The sequence below is a fragment of the Leucoraja erinacea genome, chromosome 1, assembly GCF_028641065.1.
Source record: "Leucoraja erinacea ecotype New England chromosome 1, Leri_hhj_1, whole genome shotgun sequence".
NCBI classification, from domain to species: domain Eukaryota; kingdom Metazoa; phylum Chordata; class Chondrichthyes; order Rajiformes; family Rajidae; genus Leucoraja; species Leucoraja erinaceus.
Genome location: NC_073377.1, coordinates 147,701,471 through 147,720,219, shown reverse-complemented (window position 1 = coordinate 147,720,219; position 18,749 = coordinate 147,701,471). Strand labels below are relative to the sequence as shown.

At 45.7% G+C, this 18,749-nt stretch overlaps 1 protein-coding gene across 2 annotated transcripts in view; it reads left to right on the top strand.

Annotated features, from left to right (window-relative positions):
• The window catches only part of elovl6 (ELOVL fatty acid elongase 6), a 112,803-nt gene that overhangs the window by 61,335 nt on the left and 32,719 nt on the right, over window positions 1-18,749 (top strand). Inside the window, exon 2 of one of the 2 annotated variants that reach the window (XM_055645363.1) lies at window positions 8,841-8,972. The exons of the other annotated variant lie outside the window; for it this stretch is intronic. Within the exon in view, the coding sequence (XP_055501338.1) occupies window positions 8,841-8,972 (132 nt within the window). The remainder of the gene's footprint in view (window positions 1-8,840; window positions 8,973-18,749) is intronic. 2 annotated transcript variants of the gene reach the window in all.

Here is an 18,749-nt window from a genome sequence, read left to right as displayed (position 1 = left end):
GGATAGATTGGAGGGCTCATCTAGGGAGGCTATTTGGGTGGAACTGAGAAGTGGGAAAGGTGTAGCAACACTTATAGGGGTGTATTATAGAACGCCAAATGGGGAACGATAGATATAGATATGCCATTTATTGTCACTATACATGTACAGTGAAACTGAAAGCTGCTCGTACTCAGTGCATACATACAATTTTACACAAAAAACAAGAAACAGAAAAACAAAACAGAAGGGAGATGGGGGGGGGGGGGAATAGGTGCACAAATTCTACGGCGCTACATACATATATACATATATACAGATGGAAGTCCGTGTTGGGCGGTGTAGTCAGTGCATGTGTGGATTTGAATTTATGGTAGATATAATTCTCGGGAAGCAGCTATTCCTGAGTCTGTTTGTCCTGGATTTGATGCACCTATAGCGCCTTCCAGAGGGCAGCAGGTCGAACAGATGGGAGCTGTCTTTGGTGATCTTCTTTGCCCTGCTAAGGCAGCGGGAGGTGTAGATGTCCATCAGGGAGGGGAGAGGGCAACCAATGATCCTCTGCGCTGTCCTGGTTACCCTCTGAAGCCTCTCCCTGTCTGCCATGGTGCAGCTGCCATACCATGCTGTAATGCAGTATGTCAGCAGGCTCTCGATGGACGAGCGGTAGAAGGTCAGCAGCAGGTTAGAGTCCAGGTTGTGCTTCCTGAGGACCCTCAGGAAGTGCAGCCGCTGCTGAGCCTTCTTGATGACCGCTGTCGTGTTGTCCGTCCAGGAGATGTCAGCCGCGATATGGACGCCGAGAAACCGGAAGGTGTTGACCCTCTCCACACACTCGCCGTTAATGTGTAGGGGGACTAAGTCGGTGCTGTGCCTCCTGAAGTCGACAATGAGCTCTTTTGTTTTCCTGGTGTTCAGAGCCAGATTGTTTTCTGAGCACCAGGTTGTCAACTTCAGGACTTCCTCTCTGTAGGCTGCCTCGTCTCCCTTTGAAATAAGTCCGACCACAGTAGTGTCGTCAGCAAATTTGACGATGCGGTTGTTGTTGTGGGCCGGACTACAGTCGTAGGTGTAGAGACAGTATAAGAGGGGGCTTAGCACACAGCCCTGTGGGGAACCGGTACTCAACCTGCGAGTGGAGGAGAGGTGGGGGCCAAGTCTCACAGTCTGGGGCCGGTTTGTGAGGAAATCCTTAATCCAGGCACATGTGACAGTGGGGAGGCCGAGAGTGACCAGTTTACCTATGAGAATGTCCGGGATGATTGTGTTAAAGGCTGAACTAAAATCCACAAAGAGCATCCGGACGTAGCTCTGCCCCTGCTCCAGGTGGCTCAGCACAGAGTGGAGAGCTACGGTGATAGCGTCTTCTGTGGATCTGTTTTGGCGATAAGCGAATTGGTGGGGGTCGAAGTCTGGTGGTAGATAGTCCTTGATGTGCTGGAGGACCAATCTCTCGAAGCACTTCGTGATTACCGGAGTGAGGGCAACAGGACGGTAGTCATTAAGGCTGGTGATGGGAGACTTCTTCGGCACAGGGACGATTGTGGCTGATTTTAGGCAGGACGGAATAACTGCCTGGGCCAGGGAGAGATTGAAAATTCTGGTGAAGATGGCAGTGAGCTGGTGGGCGCACGCATTGAGCACCTTACCAGGGACTCCATCTGGGCCGGTAGCCTTCTTGGGGTTCACTGCCAGGAGCACCCGTCTGACATCGTGTTCCCCGACAGTGAGTGGGGTAGTACAGGAGCCAGGTGAGGGTGGGAACAGGGCTGTAGCAGGTGAGTGTGCTGTGTTGTGATGTTTCAAAGCGGGAGAAAGAAGCAATTTAGCTTTTCTGCCAGCGGCGCACTCAGGTCTTCTGACTTTGTGGCACAGCCTCTGTAGTTGGTAATGTCTTGTATGCCCCGCCATACCTCCCGTGTATTATTGCTGGACAAGTGGGACTCTATGCTCCTCTTGTGATCCGCCTTGGCCTTTTTAATACCACTTTTCAGGTCGGCTCGAGCAGCCCTGTACAGAGCTCTGTCACCTGACCTGAAGGCAGCATCGCGGGCTCTGAGGAGTGTGCGGACCTGACTGGACATCCAGGGTTTCTGGTTTGGGAAAACCCGTATGTTTTTGTCTACAGTCACATTTCCGATGCAGAACTTGATATAGTCCAGCACCGATTCTGTGAGAGTTTCCAGGTCCTGGTGTTCGAATATGTCCCAGTTTGTCTGGGTAAAGCAGTCCTGTAGATTGGAGAGTGCATTTTCAGGCCAGGTTGTAACAGATTTTATGGTGGGCCTGGCACTGCGTCTGAGGGGGGTGTAGGCTGGAGAGAGCAGGAGGGAGAGATGGTCTGACTGGCCGAGTTGGGGGAGGGGGATGGCTCTATACGCGTGCTTGATATTGGTGTAAACATGATCCAGCGTGTTCACCCCTCTAGTAGAACACTTGACATGTTGGTAGAATTTCGGCAGTACAGTCTTCAAGTTGGCCTTATTAAAGTCCCCTGCGATTATGTGAACACCTTCGGGGTGGTCCCGCTGCTGTTCGTTAATGGTGTTCAGCAGGAGAGAGAGCGCCTTGTTTACATTGGCGTCAGGTGGAATATACACAGCCGTGACAATCACGACTGTTAGTTCTCTCGGTAGAAAAAAAGGCCGGCATCTTACAGACATGTACTCGAGGTCAGGGGAACAATGATTGTCTATGATTGTCCCGTTGTTGCACCAATTCTCATGCACGTATATACAGAGACCCCCTCCCCTGCTCTTACCGGAGTCCATAGTCCTGTCCCCGCGGAGCAGAAAGCGACCTGCTAGCTGCATGCTAGCATCAGGTATCCCCGGGTGAAGCCAGGTTTCGGTGATGATCATAATACAGCAGTCACGGACATACCGATTCCCAGCGAGTTGCACTTCCAGGTCGTCCATTTTGTGAACCAGGGATCTGGCGTTGGAGAGATACAGGCTCGGTAGAGGTGGCTTGTGTGGTCGATTCCTTAGCCTTAGCAAAGCTCCAGACCTGCGGCCTCGCTTCTGCTTCCTCTCCCTCCTCCGTCTGCGCCGCCTCCTAGACCCGACAACAATCCACGGGGACCCCGGTGGTCTTGCTATGTCGCCCGGGATGTTATACTTGCGGTGGAAGGCACCCGAAACCGCAGGCTGACGCTGTACAACGATATCCCCGATATCCACGAGGTTCTGTCGGGAGTAGCGGGTGTAGCGGGTGTTCGCAGAACCGACTGCAAAGACGTACACGGACAACACAACGTACACAAACAACAAAAAAGAGCACCGAGTCCGGGAGCCGTGAGCCGCTGCGACCGTGCGCGCCGCCATCTTGGATCCGACGAGAATGGAAGAGCAAATATGTAAGGAGATAGCAGATATTAGTAGTAAGCACAAGGTAGTGATTGTGGGAGATTTCAACTTTCCACACATAGACTGGGAAACACATTCTGTAAATGGGCTGGATGGTTTGGAGTTTGTGCAGGATAGTTTTTTGCAGCAATACATAGATGTACCTACTAGACGAGGGGCAGTGCTGGACCTCCTGTTAGGAAATGAGACGGGACAGGTGGCGGAGGTATGCGTTGGGGAGCACTTCGGGTCCAGTGATCACAATACCATTAGTTTCAATACAATTAGTTACCATTAATTATGGAGAGGGTCAGAACTGGACCTAGGGTTGAGATTTTTGATTGGAGAAAGGCTAACTTTGATGAGATGCGAGATGATTTAAAAGGAGTGAACTGGGACAATTTGTTTTATGGGAAAGATGTAGAAGAGAAATGGAGGACATTTAAAGGGGAAATTTTAAGAGTACAGAATCTTTATGTTCCTGTTCGGTTGAAAGGAAACAGTAAAAAATGGAAAGAGCCCTGGTTTTCAAGGGAAATTGGACATCTTGTTCGGAAAAAGAGGGAGATTACAATAATTATAGGCAGCATGAAGTAAATGAGGTGCTTGAGGAGTATAAGGAATGTAAAAAGAATCTTAAGAAATAAATTAGAAAAGCCAAAAGAAGATATGAGGTTGCTTTGGCAAGTAAGGTGAAAGTAAATCCAAGGGGTTTCTACAGCTATATTAATAGCAAAAGGATAACGAGGGATAAAATTGGTCCATTGGAGAGACAGAGTGGACAGCTATCTGCAGAGCCATAAGAGATGGAGGAGATATTGAACATTTTTTTTTCTTCGGTATTCACCAAGGAGAAGGATATTGAATTATGTGAGGTAAGGGAAACTAGTAGAGTAGCTATGGATGCTATGAGGTTCAAAGTAAAAGAAGTACTGACACTTTTGAAAAATATAAAAGGGGATAAGTCTCCAGGTCCTGACAGGATATTCCCTAGGACATTGAGGGAAGTTAGTGTAGAAATAGTCGGGGCTATGACAGAAATATTTCAAATGTCATTAGAAACAGGAATAGTCCCTGAGGATTGGCATACTGCGCATGTTGTTCCATTGTTTAAAAAGGGTTCTAAGAGTAAACCTAGCAATAATAGACCTGTTAGTTTGACTTCAGTGGTGGGCAAATTAATGGAAAAGATACTTAGAGATAATATATATATAAGCATCTGGATAAACAGGGTCTGATTAAGAACAGTCAACATGGATTTGTGCCTGGAAGGTCATGTTTGACTAATCTTCTTGAATTTTTTGAAGAGGTTACTAGGGAAATTGACGAGGGTAAAACAGTGGATGTTGTCTATATGGACTTTAGTAAGGCCTTTGACAAGGTTCCTCATGGAAGGTTGGTTAAGAAGGTTCAACTGTTGGGTATAAATGCAGGAATAGCAAGATGGATTCAACAGTGGCTGAATGGGAGAAGCCAGAGGGTAATGGTGGATGGCTGTTTATCGGGTTGGAGGCAGGTGACTAGTGGGGTGCCTCAGGGATCTGTGTTGGGTCCTTTGTTTTTGTCATGTACATCAATGATCTGGATGAAGGTGGTAAATTGGATTAATAAGTATGCAGATACTTATGTAACCCAAGATAGGGGGTGTTGTGGATAATGAAGAGGATTTCCAAAGTCTATAGAGTGATTTAGGCCATTTGGAAAAATGGGCTGAAAGATGGCAGATGGAGTTTAATGCTGATAAATGTGAGGTGCTGCACCTTGGCAGGACAAATCAAAATAGGACGTACATGGTAAATGGTAGGGCATTGAAGAATACAGTTGAACAGAGGGATCTGGGAATAACCGTGCATAGTTCCTTGAAGGTGGAATCTCATATAGATAGGGTGGTAAAGAAAGCTTTTGGTATGCTAGCCTTTATAAATCAGAGCATTGAGTATAGAAGCTAGGATGTAATGTTAAAATTGTACAAGGCATTGATGAGACCGAATCTGGAGTATGGTGTACAATTTTGGTCGCCCAATTATAAGAAGGATGTCAGCAAAATAAAGAGAGTACAGAGGAGATTTACTAGAATGTTACCTGGTTTTAACAACTAAGTTGGATAGGTTGAATAAGTTAGGTCTTTATTCTCTGGAGCGCAGAAGGTTAAGGGGGGACTTGATAGAGGTCTTTAAAATGATGAGAGGGATATGCAGAGTTGATGTGGACAAGCTTTTCCCTTTGAGAATAGGGAAGATTCAAACAAGAGGACATGACTTCAGAATTAAGTGACAGAAGTTCAGGGGTAACATGAGGGGGAACTTCTTTACTCAGAGAGTGGTAGCGGTGTGGAATGAGCTTCTAGTGGAAGTGGTGGAGGCAGGTTCGTTGGTATCGTTTAAAAATAAATTGGATAGGCATATGGATGAGAAGGGAATGGAGGGTTATGGTATGAGTGCAGGCAGGTGGGACTAAGGGAAAAAAAGTTGTTCGACACGGACTTGTAGGGCCGAGATGGCCTGTTTCCGTGCTGTAATTGTTATATGGTTATATGTTATAAAATGTACTGTTTATTGAATGAGAACAAAAAGTTATATTGGATTGCAATATGACGTAATTTGCTTGCGCACTGCAAAGTTGAAATTTTTTTGAAGACTACAAATAATTTGTAATCGTAATTGTAATTAATTTATTAGCCCAGTATGTAAAAACATACAAGGAATTTGATTTGCCATACAGTCATACCAAAAAAGCATGTGATCGAAGGCAATAAGGTATTATATTCAACCCTCCTTTCCTCCCGTGGTCGGGGCAGTCAATCCGTTCGCAGTCGGGGCGATCAAAGCTCCCGTAGCCGGCGATGGAAGCTCCCATATCAGGGCGGTCGAGACTCCTGCGGTTGGAGCTCTCAAAGTCGATCCCTGACAATGGGATCTCAAGTTCCACAATGTTACGTCCGCAGGCTCCCGCGGTTTCAGCTCCCTATGTCGATCCCCTGCAAAGGGACCGTCAGCTCCACGATGTCAGGCCGCAGTACAGACGGAGATACGATCCGGAAAAGTTGCATCTCCGTCGAGGAAAGAGATTCAAAATGTTTCCCCCCACCCCACCACCCACATAACACAAAGCTTCTTCTTGTTATCGTCCACACACAAGATTAGAAGTTTTCAAGAAGGAACTGCAGATGCTGGAAGATCGAAGGTACACAAAATTGCTGGACAAAGTCAGCGGGTGCAGCAGCATCTATGGAGCGAAGGAAATAGGCGACGTTTCAGGCCGAAACCCTTCTTCTGAAGCTCCATAGATGCTGCTGCACCCGCTGAGTTTCTCCAGCAATTTTGCGTACCCAAGATTAGAAGTTGTTCAGCCAGAGCTGAACACGCTTCTCAGCATCTGCATACAATGGTGTCTGTCTTGCGCTTCTTGTGCGTGGTGGTGGAAAGATTGGTGACATTTCGGATCGAGACCCTTCTTCACTCCGAAATGTCGCATTCCTTTTCTCCAGAGATGCTGGTGTCCTGTTGAGTTACTCCAGCTTCTTGTGTCTATCTTCGGTTTAAACCAGGGTCTGCAGTTCCTTCCTACACATTAATTTAGCTTGGATTTTGTTGACTTCACATTTATTACCTTTATGTCAAATTTAATTGACATTAACAAAGTGTAGCAGTCAAAAGAAGGTCCAAATATAACATCACAATATAAAGTATAAAACCTCACTCTCTCATTCAAATGTAATGAACTGTCATAGTTTTAAAAGTGAAGTGTCCGAAAATTAATCACACTTAATCTTGCTGTTCTGCTCTGTAAATTAATCTAGTTTAGAGACACTGCATGGAAACAGGCCCTTTATTGTAAAAATGTAATGTTCTGAGGTGTGATTTCACTGCTACCTTTTTAATTTCCATCACGAGCTTTGTCCCTACTTTCTCTGGAATACCAGAACTCGATCAGATTACCAATCCTGCTGTACTGCTATTCTTTGTACAGTGTAATGTGGTACTATGCAGACATCACCTTATTAGCTCAATGGATTTGTGATTACATTGAACAGTAAATATTTACCCCATCTACCCATACTGTGAATATTATGCATATTTTGAAAATTTGTTTGAATTTGGTTATTCAGAAAAATATTTGAAAATGTATTAAGCCACGCCATTTAACAGAATTTAGAACAAAAGGGTTGCACAGTGGCGTAACTGGTAGAACTGCTGCTTCATAGTTGCAGAGATCCGGTTTTGATCCTGACCTTGGGTGCTGCCAGTGTGGAGCTTTCACTTTCTTCTTGTGTCCATGTGGGTTTCCTCTGGGGTGCTATGGTTTCCTCACACATCCCAAAGGCTTGCGGGTTAGACGGTTATTATGAATAATTATGCATATTATAATGTCATAAAGGATAGGAATAGAATTAGGCCATTCGGCCCATCAAGTCTACTCCGCCATTCATCATGGCTGATCTATCTCTCCCTCCTAATCCCATTCTCCTGCCTTTTCCCCGTAACATCTGACACCTGAACTAATCAAGAATCTACCTCTGCCTTTAAAATATCCCCTGACTTGGCCTCCACAGCCTTCTGTGGCAAAGAATTCCACAGATTCACCATCCTCTGACTAATGAAATTTCTCTTTGTCTCCTTCCTAAAAGAACATCCTTTAATTCTGAGGCTATGACCTTTAATCCTTGACTCTGCCATTTGTGGAAACATCCTCTCCACATCCACTCCATCCAAGCCTTTCACTATTCTGTCTGTTTCAATGAAGTCCCCCCCTCATTCTTCTAAAATATTTAGAATATTTTCAATTCATACCATCTTATTATATTATTTGTTGCCGTGTATTTGATGATTACTCTACTGTTGTGCTGTGAGTGAATGCTGATTCACAGCATAAAATAACACTCATTGAGCTGAAACGTGCTGGCTGTGGCTGGCAATTCTGTTTGGAGCCACTAGGGTTCAGACATTCAAATTGAAAAAAAATCATGCTTTGTAACGTGACAGATTCAGCTTCATTTAATCTTTTGCTTCACCGAGTCTAGCGGTGAGCCCAAGTTTTCAACGTGACTTCCCAGTTGGGGAAGCATAAATTATTGCTGGGGCAGCACAAATTATTTTGCTTTACTCTTTGATTGTTTCCTTAATTTAAACCTTACAAAATGCTTTCATAAAGTTTCCATTTAACTTGTTTACTTCAATTTAATAGTTTTAAAATCTCAGAAACATTAAAAAACAAAAATCAGTTGCATTGCCTGAATAATTCTCACCATTCAGCTCTCCATTGCTGACAATGCTTTTTTCACTTGATATGCCCCAAGCATTGGAATTCCACTCCACTCTCACTACAATTTAGATTAGCGGATAAATAAATCTAGCTCAAAAGAAGTGCATGGTTTATTTGGAAGTTAATTCCTTGGCCCTGCCAAATACAGTGGTATTGCAGACAAGAATAAATGCAGCAGTTTCAACTCTCACTTCTCACAGAACTTGCATTAACGAAACAGTGTTTGTTTCCCCCTCCCCCCCACTATTTCAGGAAGAAGTCTTTCTTATATTCAGCTCTATATGCTGCATTCATATTTGGTGGTCGGCACATGATGAAACAACGAACAAAGTTTGAGCTGCGGAAACCCTTGGTACTGTGGTCACTGAGCCTTGCCCTCTTCAGGTAAGTGTCATTTCCCTTTTCCTCCCACCCTCCCCCCTCCCCTCTTCAACCAGAGCCACTAGCTACTCTGCTCTGCCATCCGTGATATTTCTTTGATGGCCTGGCGTAGGGCTTGTCCGCTGATCCCCAGGTCCTTCATCAGTCTTAAGGTAGATATTACCAGGAATAACCCAGGTCTATAGGGATCAAGGGATAAGGGGAAAAAGCACCTCTGCTATCTTTAAGAGCTTTATCTAACTCTCTCTAGGAAGCATCCAGAGAATTGGCTTCCACCGCCTTCTGAGGCAGAGAATTCCACAGATTCACAACTCTCTGGGTGAAAAAGTTTTTCTTCATCTCCGTTCTAAATGGCCTACCCCTTATTCTCATTACCAAGGCAATTAACCTACAAACCTGGATGGCTTCAGAGTGTGGGATGAAACCGAAGATCTCGGAGAAAACCTACACTGTCACGGGGTGAATGTACAAACTCCGTACAGACAGCACCCAGGGTCGGTCTCTCTGGTGCTGTAAGCGCTGTAACACAGCAACTCTACCGCTGTTTCACCGTGCTGCCCCATAAATGGATATTCTATCCCTTCTATAAACAAGATATGATATTTACCATTCATGAATCAATTTTATTTGATGTTTAGAGTAGAGATACAGCATGGAGACAGGCCCTTCAGCCACCCAAGTTCACAATGACAATCGATCACTTGTTCACACTAGTTCAATATTGTCCCACTTTCTCATCTACTCCCTACACATTAATGGCAATTTTGCAGAGGCCAATTAACCATCAAACCCGCAAGCCTTTGGGATGTGGGACGAAACCAGGACTCCCCCAGAGATAACCCACATGGTCACAGGAAGAACACACACTGACAGCACCCGAGGTCAGGATCAAACCCGGATCTCTGGCGATGTGAAGTGCAGTTCTACCAGTTGTGACTTTATGCAACCCCTTTGTTCTTTATTCTGTTAAATGGGGCGGCTTAATTTGCATTAAAGTATTTCTCTGAATAACCAAATTCAGACATTTTTTTCCACCATTTGCCCATAAAGATAATTTTGCATTTTTTTATTTTAATGCTAAATCAAACTTCAGAAGTACGTTGGTCCTGACCATTATTTTTCTCATCTTGACCACTAAAACATCTGCTTGAATGAAAATAGCTGACTTGCCTTTTTGGTGCACTTTACAGTTTAGTTTAGAGATAAAGCATTGTGTAGAGTGATACAGTGTGGAAACAGGCCCTTCGGCCCAACTTGTCCATGTCAGCCAACATGTCCCAGCTACACTTGTCCCACCTGCCTGCGTTTGGTCCATATCCCTCCAAACCTGTCCTTTCCATTTACCTGTCTAACTGCTTCTTAAATGTTGGGAGAGTCGCTGCCTCAGCTACCTCCTCTGGCAGTTTTTTTCCCATACACCCCCACCCTTTATGTGAAAAAATTACCCCTCAGATTCCTATGAAGTCTTTCCCCCTTCACCTTGAACATATGTCCTCTGGTCCTCGATTACCCTACTCTGGGCAAGAGATTCTGTGCATCTACCCGATTTACTCCTCTCATGATTTTATACACCTCTACAAGATCACCCCTCGTCCACCTGCGCTCCAAGGAATTGAGACCCAGCCTACTCAACATCTGCCTGTAGATCAGACCCTCTAGTCCTGGCAACATCCTCGTAAATCTTCTCTGAACCCTTTCAGGCTTGACAATATCTATCTTATAACATGGTGTCTAGAACTGAACACAACACTCTAAGCGCGATATTACCGATGTCTTATTGCATGTCAATGTCAATGACAACTGCAACATGACCTCCCAACTTCTAAACTTCATATAGAAGATGCCTGCATCTCTGCAGCAGCAGGTGAATCCATCTGCCGGTCTCCCAAAGGCTGGATCGTGTGTTTGGACAGTACATAATTTGGTAACAAAATGCCCATGTCAAATGGCAGTATAATTTTCAAATAAATACTCTCTTTATCATGTAACGGAGCCTAAATTATCAGATTTCTATACCAGATTAGCAAGTGATTCCAGCATCTGCAGTTCCACGCGTCTCCACCCTGTGATTTGGAGACGCGAGGAATTGCAGTCTCGGAAATCTTGAGCAAAACACAAAAGTGCTGGAGGCACTCTGCAGGTCAGGCAGCATCTGTAGAAGGAATGGATGGGAAACATTTCCGGTCGGTACTCTTTTTTGAAACTGATTGTGGATTGCTATCTTCCCCCTACTATAATTGGTCTGAAGAAGGGTCCCGACCCAAAACGTTGCCAATCCGTTCCCCCCACAGATACTGGCTGACCCGTCCAGCATTTTGTGTTTCACCCTGTGACTTGTTCAGCTTGTGCCGGTTTCCAAACATTTTTGCTAAAAACACACAATATCAGAGCACAATAATTATGAAAGGAATTGTAAGCACAATGAATAATAACTGCTCACACCGTAACACAGGACTCATTGTTGTCAAGTCAGGATAATTTTCGATGTGTGTGCAAAAGGCATCACTTGTCCCAATTTTAGATGCCGATGATGATGTATCCATAAATGAAGATCCTAATTTTTAGGGACAAAAAAATCATTTTGAAAATGTATGGTGTACAACCTTTGACTCTTGGGCGCTGCACAAACAGAAATATCAAAGTTGAGCCGTTCATGCTTGAAAGAATAGCATAATACTACAAATATCAGCTTGACACTGGCTTTAAAATGTATTCTCCTCACTTTCTTTTGCTTTCTGATCACAAAAGAGTTTTTGACCAATCAAATGTTACTTCCTAAAGATCTGAACTATTGTCCTCCATTCAGAACCATAGGATATTGTCCGAGGATTAAAACTATTGATCCTCTAGTTTAAATAAGCAAAAGTGGGGAACAATGAGGCTTGAAAAGCGCTGTCTATGGTAAGGCTTTAGATGATCTGACCACCGCTTTGTGTCTGAACCAAAAATGAAATGTTTGCTGGTTGTCAAAACTTTATTCACAGAGGGTAGTGGAGGATCTTGCGTTGTCCCTCAGCTGAAGAGAAACACAACAACAAGTCAAACCAGTCTACATGATACTTGTTATGGCCTATTTATACGGATCATGGTCATATTTACAGTAACAGTTAGCAGTGGCCATCTTGCTGATTAAATATGTGATTCAAAGATGAGAGTTTCATCTTTGAAGATCAGAGCTGTTTTCCTGCCCTCATTCAGTCTGTAATGTTGCTTTGAAAACATGGTTCAGTACAAGTTTAGTTGGACAGAATACTTGTGACAGTTACTGCCCACAGCAACAATAGCCTGACTAATAAATCATGCTTAGCTTAATGTAGGCTTATAGTATTCATGCTAATGTGGATGTTCTTTCAAATCGTATAAATGTTATTGTTCTGTTATGCCCTTGATGAAACCTATTTTAGCATGTATGTAAAAGGCAGTGGGGGGATGATGTGAGGTCACTCTTTGGTAGAAAGAAAAGGAAAATAACAAGTAAATGTTGTTGTTCAAAGGAATCTGGTTTACAGGTTTTCGAGGTGCAGAAAATAAATGGTACAGGAAATAAATTTGCAGGCCTTTAGTACAAGATTATTGCAGTGCCAAAGCAAGGATGTATTTTTACAGATACACAGAACTTTGCTAAGACCATATCTGGAGTATTATGTATGGTTTGGGACACGGTATCCCAGCAAAGATCCCAGGAATTAGTAGGTTGACCTATGATGAGTGTTTGTCCGCACAGGGCCTGTACTCGCTGGAGTTTAGAAGAATGAGGGGGGACCTCATTGAAACGTTTAGAATAGCGAAAGGCTTGGATAGAGTGGATGTGAAGAGGATGTTTCCACTAGTCTAGCACTAGTCATAGCCTCAGAATTATAGGACGTTCTTTTAGGAAATAATTGAGGAGACATTTCTTTAGAGGGTGGTGAATCTTGTGGAATTCTTTGCCACAGTCGGCTGGAGAGGCCAAGTCATTGAATATTTCCGCAGCAGAGATAGATAGATTTTTGATTAGTATGGGTGTCAGATGTTATGAGGAGAAGGCAGGAAAATGAGGTTAGGAGGGAGAGATAGAACAGCCATGATTGAATGGCCGAGTTGACTTGAAGGGCTGAATGGCCTAATTCTACTATCACTTATGACCATATGAAGTATGTGCTTGCCTGCAATTAACACCGTGTGGTGTCAGTACATTCAAATTAAATCCAGTCATCTTGCACAGAAAATATAATGCGCCTCCCCGAACCATCTGCATCAAAACTTAGAATGACTTGGATTTGCATGGATGCAATTACAAGAGTGGAAATCTGGAGTTGCTGAATGGCAGATGGCCCAATATCTGTTGCTAGGCTCAACATTGGCACCTGAAACACCACTGATGTCAATGGAGATTCCAAATCTGTGTATTAAGAGGGTATCGTTAGTACACACAAGCATCAAGTGAAACCGACTCATGGCTCAACAGCTTTTCCACTTTCTGTGTAAAGCCATTTAAAAAAATGTAAAAAATAGATCTTATTCATGATTTAAACACAATAAATGCAACTGGTGCACTTTTCTTCCTTTATACTCATTGTGCTACCCATCCAATGCATTGTCTTGCAATGGATCAATTAAGTTTCCTCATTTATTAATGTACCTGTCAAGTGTTTAAAAGAAGGTAAACCAGCCCCCCCCATATCTCAACATCTCATTGCAGCAGAGCCTTAGTATGTGGTCCTTCCCCACAAAGCCTTTGCGGTGGCTGTACCAAGCTTCAGTGTGTCCCTCAGTAAATATGTCTACAACTTGGAATGTGCCAATTGGCACAACACCAACACCTTTGACCACAACACCAACAATGTTCAAGTGAAGTAAATAGTCTCCATCACCGACGATGACCTTCCAAAAGCAACTTATGTTTGACTCAATGAGCCCCCTGAGGACAGCCCATAAACCAAGGTCTGTTGCCCACCAGCTCTGAGCAAATCTGGTAAGGACCACTGCATCATTTTCTAGATCTTCTTTTCTAGATATAGGATGATCAGCCATGATTGTATTGAATGGCGGTGTTGGCTCAAAGGGCTAAATGGCCGACACCTGCACCTGCTTTCTATGTGTCTTGACAAATGCACAGTGTGGGAAGAAGTGAATGTTTTTCGCATCCTCACTGCAGCCATCTTGAGGAAAGCATGCAATAGGATTGAGACTGGCTTTTGTAGGAAGGATCTGACAGGAAGTGTCCCTCTCACTGTCAGTCAAATACGATCTTGGTGTTTATTTGTATGTTCTTGTCACGCCTTTGACAGCCTGCTCAGGAAATCATTTAGCAAGATCCATGATGTCCTTCTTCCGTGGAGCCTGCAGGATGTTCTGTGCAAATCATTGCTAGATGGATCTATGGTCAAAGGTGTAGGTGTTACGGAAACATTTCTACGAAGGACAAGGAATACAGCAATGTTGCATGGTGACGAGGCCAGGTTCATCCTCTGCAACACAGTTAACCACAACACAGACTGATACCCCAGTTTAGTTTAGAGATACAGTGCGGAAACAGGCTCTTCGGGCCCACCGAGTCCGCTTGACCAGTGATCCCTGCACATTAACACTACCCCATACACACCAGGGACAATTTACATTTATATCAAGCCAATTACGTCTTTAGCGTGTGGGAGGAAACCAAAGATCTCGGGGGAAAAAACCCATGCAGGTCACAGGGAGAGTGTACAAACTCCGTACAGCACCCGTAGTCGGGAACAAACTCGGATCTCGGATCTCCGGCGTGCAAGGCAGCAACTCTACTTCTGCGCCACTGTGCCACCCTTGTGTTTGTGTGCTTCGGTTGGATGGACACCTTGAAACAGCCACATACCAAAGTGCCAATTGGATAGGGGCTACACTGGATAAATGTCCCCCTGCTTTCTCTGGAGGCGTGCATCATGGGCCAACAGAAGCAATTCGTTCTTGGTCTTTGGATGAATAGAGTGACTGTTATGGTACGATATGGGCACATGTACAGCATGTTCACCAACACCAAGAGCATCTTGCACTGGATGGCAGAGTTCTTAGCCCACACTGAATGAGAGCGATGTTCCCAATTTCCCTTGGCTATCTGCTCCAGCCAATTCTTTCCATGTGTTCCAGCTCTTCTGAACCAGATTCTCAGCACAATCAGGTGGTCAGACTTAATTGTGATAAAGGTCTAAAGGATCAGTTAGATTAGTTGCCAAAAATCGCAGCCTTAAGGGCCTGTCCCACTTGGCGATTTTTTTCGGCGACTGCTGACGTAACAGTTCACCGAAAAATTTGCGGCGTGATTGATGACGTATGACGTGCGGTGTTTTTCAAGTGTCGCAACATTTCGCTGCTGGATTTGGAAATATTCTAAATCTTTTGGTGACACTGATATGAATCGCCAAGTGGGACTGGCCCTTAACTATTGCTATGACCTGGCGCCAGCTGAAATTGGTTGCAGATGCTGATCAATCAGCAGGATGGCAAGGCATCTGGGAAGAAGACAGTAATGTCATTGATGTTGCGGGAGGATTTGATCTGAATTGGGGACGAGGTGGGAAAGATCCAGTTGTCATGCTCCATGTGGGTACCGCTGATGTAGGTTGAAAAATGAAAGAACTTCTGCTGAAGGAATTTGCGCAGCTACGGACTAAATTAACTAAAACAACAAAAAAAAGGTAATGATCTATGTATAGCTCTCTGAGCCATGAGTAAATTGGCATCGGGTCGACAAGATGATAGAGTGGCTCAAAGATTGGAGTGAAAAGACAGCATGAAAGCAAAAGAGAAGGCATATAATATTGTAAAGATTAGTGAGAGTGCAATTACAGATTACAGGGGTGAGGATCATTGGCCATTCCCATGATAACCATGAAGATTGGCATCAGACTAAGACCCCACAAAGGTGGCTCTCATACTTGTATTCTTTTGCCACACATCTATTTCCATCCATCTGGCTCTGATCCCATCTTCTCTCATCTTCCCACCCACCCCCGCCATCAACCTTTGGAAGGCCGGTTCCTACCTGATGTAATATTTAGTCATGGCTTGAGATGGCAAGCTAGGCAATAGTGACTGGGAATCTGACCACCTTCCATCTATCTATATTGAAAACTGTGTGTGTGTGTGTGTGTGTGTGTGTGTGTGTGTGTGTGTGTGTGTGTGTGTGTGTGTGTGTGTGTGTGTGTGTGTGTGTGTGTGTGTGTGTGGCTGTGTGTGTGTGTGTGTGTGTGGGGCTGTGTGTGTGTGTGTGCGTGGGGCTGTGTGTGTGTGTGTGTGTGTGGGGGCTGTGTGTGTGTGTGTGTGTGTGTGGGGCCGTGTGTGTGTGTGTGTGTGTGGGGCTGTGTGTGTGTGTGTGGGGGGGGCTGTGTGTGTGTGTGTGTGGGGCTGTGTGTGTGTGTGTGTGTGTGTGTGTGTGTGGGGCTGTGTGTGTGTGTGTGTGTGTGTGTGTGTGTGCTGTGTGTGTGTGTGTGTGTGTGGGTGTTGGTGTGTGTGTGTGTGTGTCAGTGTGTGTGTGTGGCTGTGTGTGTGGGGCTGTGTGTGTGTGTGTGTGTGCCTCCTGCTGGCCAGCGACCATAACGCTGCTGGTGCCCGCATCTCGCCTCAAAGACGCCATTTAAAAACAGCCGAAAGAAGCCGCCCCACGACCGTCAGCTGTCTCCCACCTCTCTCTCTCTCTGTCTCTCCCCTCTGCCTCTCCGGAGACTGCCGCAGCGGGCAAAGCCCGGTTCGATGACCGCCCGCCCCCGCCGCCTCGCTCGGCATCCTCAGGTCTATCCCCGCCCGTGGCCCGAGGCTGCTGCCTGGGCTCGAGCAGAGCCAGGAGCTGGAGTGTGCGCCCGCACCAACCCTCCCCCCCCCCCCCCCTCACCTCTCTCCCCCATCCTCCCCCATCCTCTCGCCCTCTACCCGCAGACACAGCAGAACGCCGGCTGTTGCCAGAACCGCTACAATAGGCACTGCTGGACTCCAGCCCGCCCACCTGCCCGTACACTCCAACCCCACACCCCCCCCTCCCCCATTCTCAAAATGCTCTGCAGATCGGGAGATCACCGGAGGTCACAGCCGGTCACCGTCCGACCAGCCTTCTCACCGAGTTCAGGTCCGCCCTCTACCTCTCTCTCCCCCACCTCTCTCTCTCCCTCTCTCTCTCCCCCCACCTCTCCCTCTCTCCACCCCACTCTCTGTTCCCCCCCCCCCCTGCCCCCCCCCCATCTTTGTCCCTCCCTCTCCCTCCCCCCCCCCCATCTCTCTCTGCCCTCACTCTCTATCCGCCCCCCCCCCCCCTCTAGACGCGCCTGCGAGTTGGGGGCTATGCGTCAGTAGATAGTGCGATTACGGGGTAAAAGGAGCAAATTAATAATATTCATATATTGACAAGGGGGGTAGTTACCCATGTGTGCAGGTGGGGGGGGGGGTGGTGGTGGTTAATGTGTGTGCACCCCCCCCCCCCCCCCCCCCCCCCCCCCCCCCCCCCCCCCCAACTACACGTTGGGGGAACAGACCCAACGGGTCTGCACTTGGTCTAGTTTACCTTTAAAGCCTTTGTGAAGTTCACCTATCATTTTGGCCACCATACTTGAGGAAGGATGTGCTAGCTCTGGAGAGAGTCCAGAGGATGTTTACCAGAATTATCACAGGAATGAGTGGGTTAACATATGATGAGCATTTGATGGAACTGGGCCTCTACTCGCTGGAGTTTAGAAGAATGAGGCGAGATCTCAACGAATCGTGAAAAGTTTGGATAGAGTTGATATGGAGAAGATGTTTCCACTGGGGAGAGTCTAAAATTAGTCGGAGCCAGAGTCAAAGGACAATCCTTTAGGAAGGAGACGAATTCTATGCCACAGAAGGCTTTGGAGGCCGTCAATGGATATTTTTAAGGAAGAGACAGATAGATTCTTGATTAGTATGGGTGTCAGGGGTTATGGGGAGAAGGCAGGAGCCCCCTTAAATGTTCATTCCTCCACCACTGTTGTAAAGTGCTCGCATTGTGTACCGACTTACAAATGCTCTATTCATAATCATAATCGTAATTTATTAGCCAAGTATATTTTGCAACATACGAGGAATTTGGTTTGCCCTACAGTCATAACAAAAAAGCAACAAGACACACAACTCCATAAAAATTGACCTAAACATACACCGCAGCGGCTCCTCCACATTCCCCACTGTGATGGAAGGCAATAAAGTCTTATCTTCTTTCCTCCTTTTCTCCCGCGGTCGGGGGAGTCGAACCATCCGGCGATCGAGCTCCCTCATCGGTGCGGTCGAACTCCTGCGGCTTGGTGTTCCTGAAATCGGTCTCTCACCAGAGACTGCGTGCTCCATGATGTTAAACTCCGCAGCTCCCGCAGGTTGGAGCACCAAACGCTGACAACCGGGAAAGGAATTGCCCACTCCAAGATGTCCGCAGGCTCCGTGGCTTTGGAGCTCTAGAATTCCCAAACGAGAGGCCGCCAACTTTTCTGGAGTTACGACACGGAAAAAGTTGCATCTCTGTCGCGGATAGAGATTTTAAAAAGTTTCCCTACCCCCAAAACTAAAGATAAACTAAAACATTTTACAACAAACTAAAAACACAAAGAAGGTAAAGACGAAGACAGACCATTGGCGAGGCAGCCATCGTGCGGCACCCCCTGGTTAATATTAATTAAAGCAAGTTCAGCTCCTTTTAAATGTGTGACCTCCACTACCAAGGGCAAAGGAGGGAGATACCTATGGGGGGTATACCAATATCCAGTTTGACCTTTCTGTCCTAGGTCTCCTCCATTGTCAGAGTGAGGCTAAATGCAAAATGGAGGA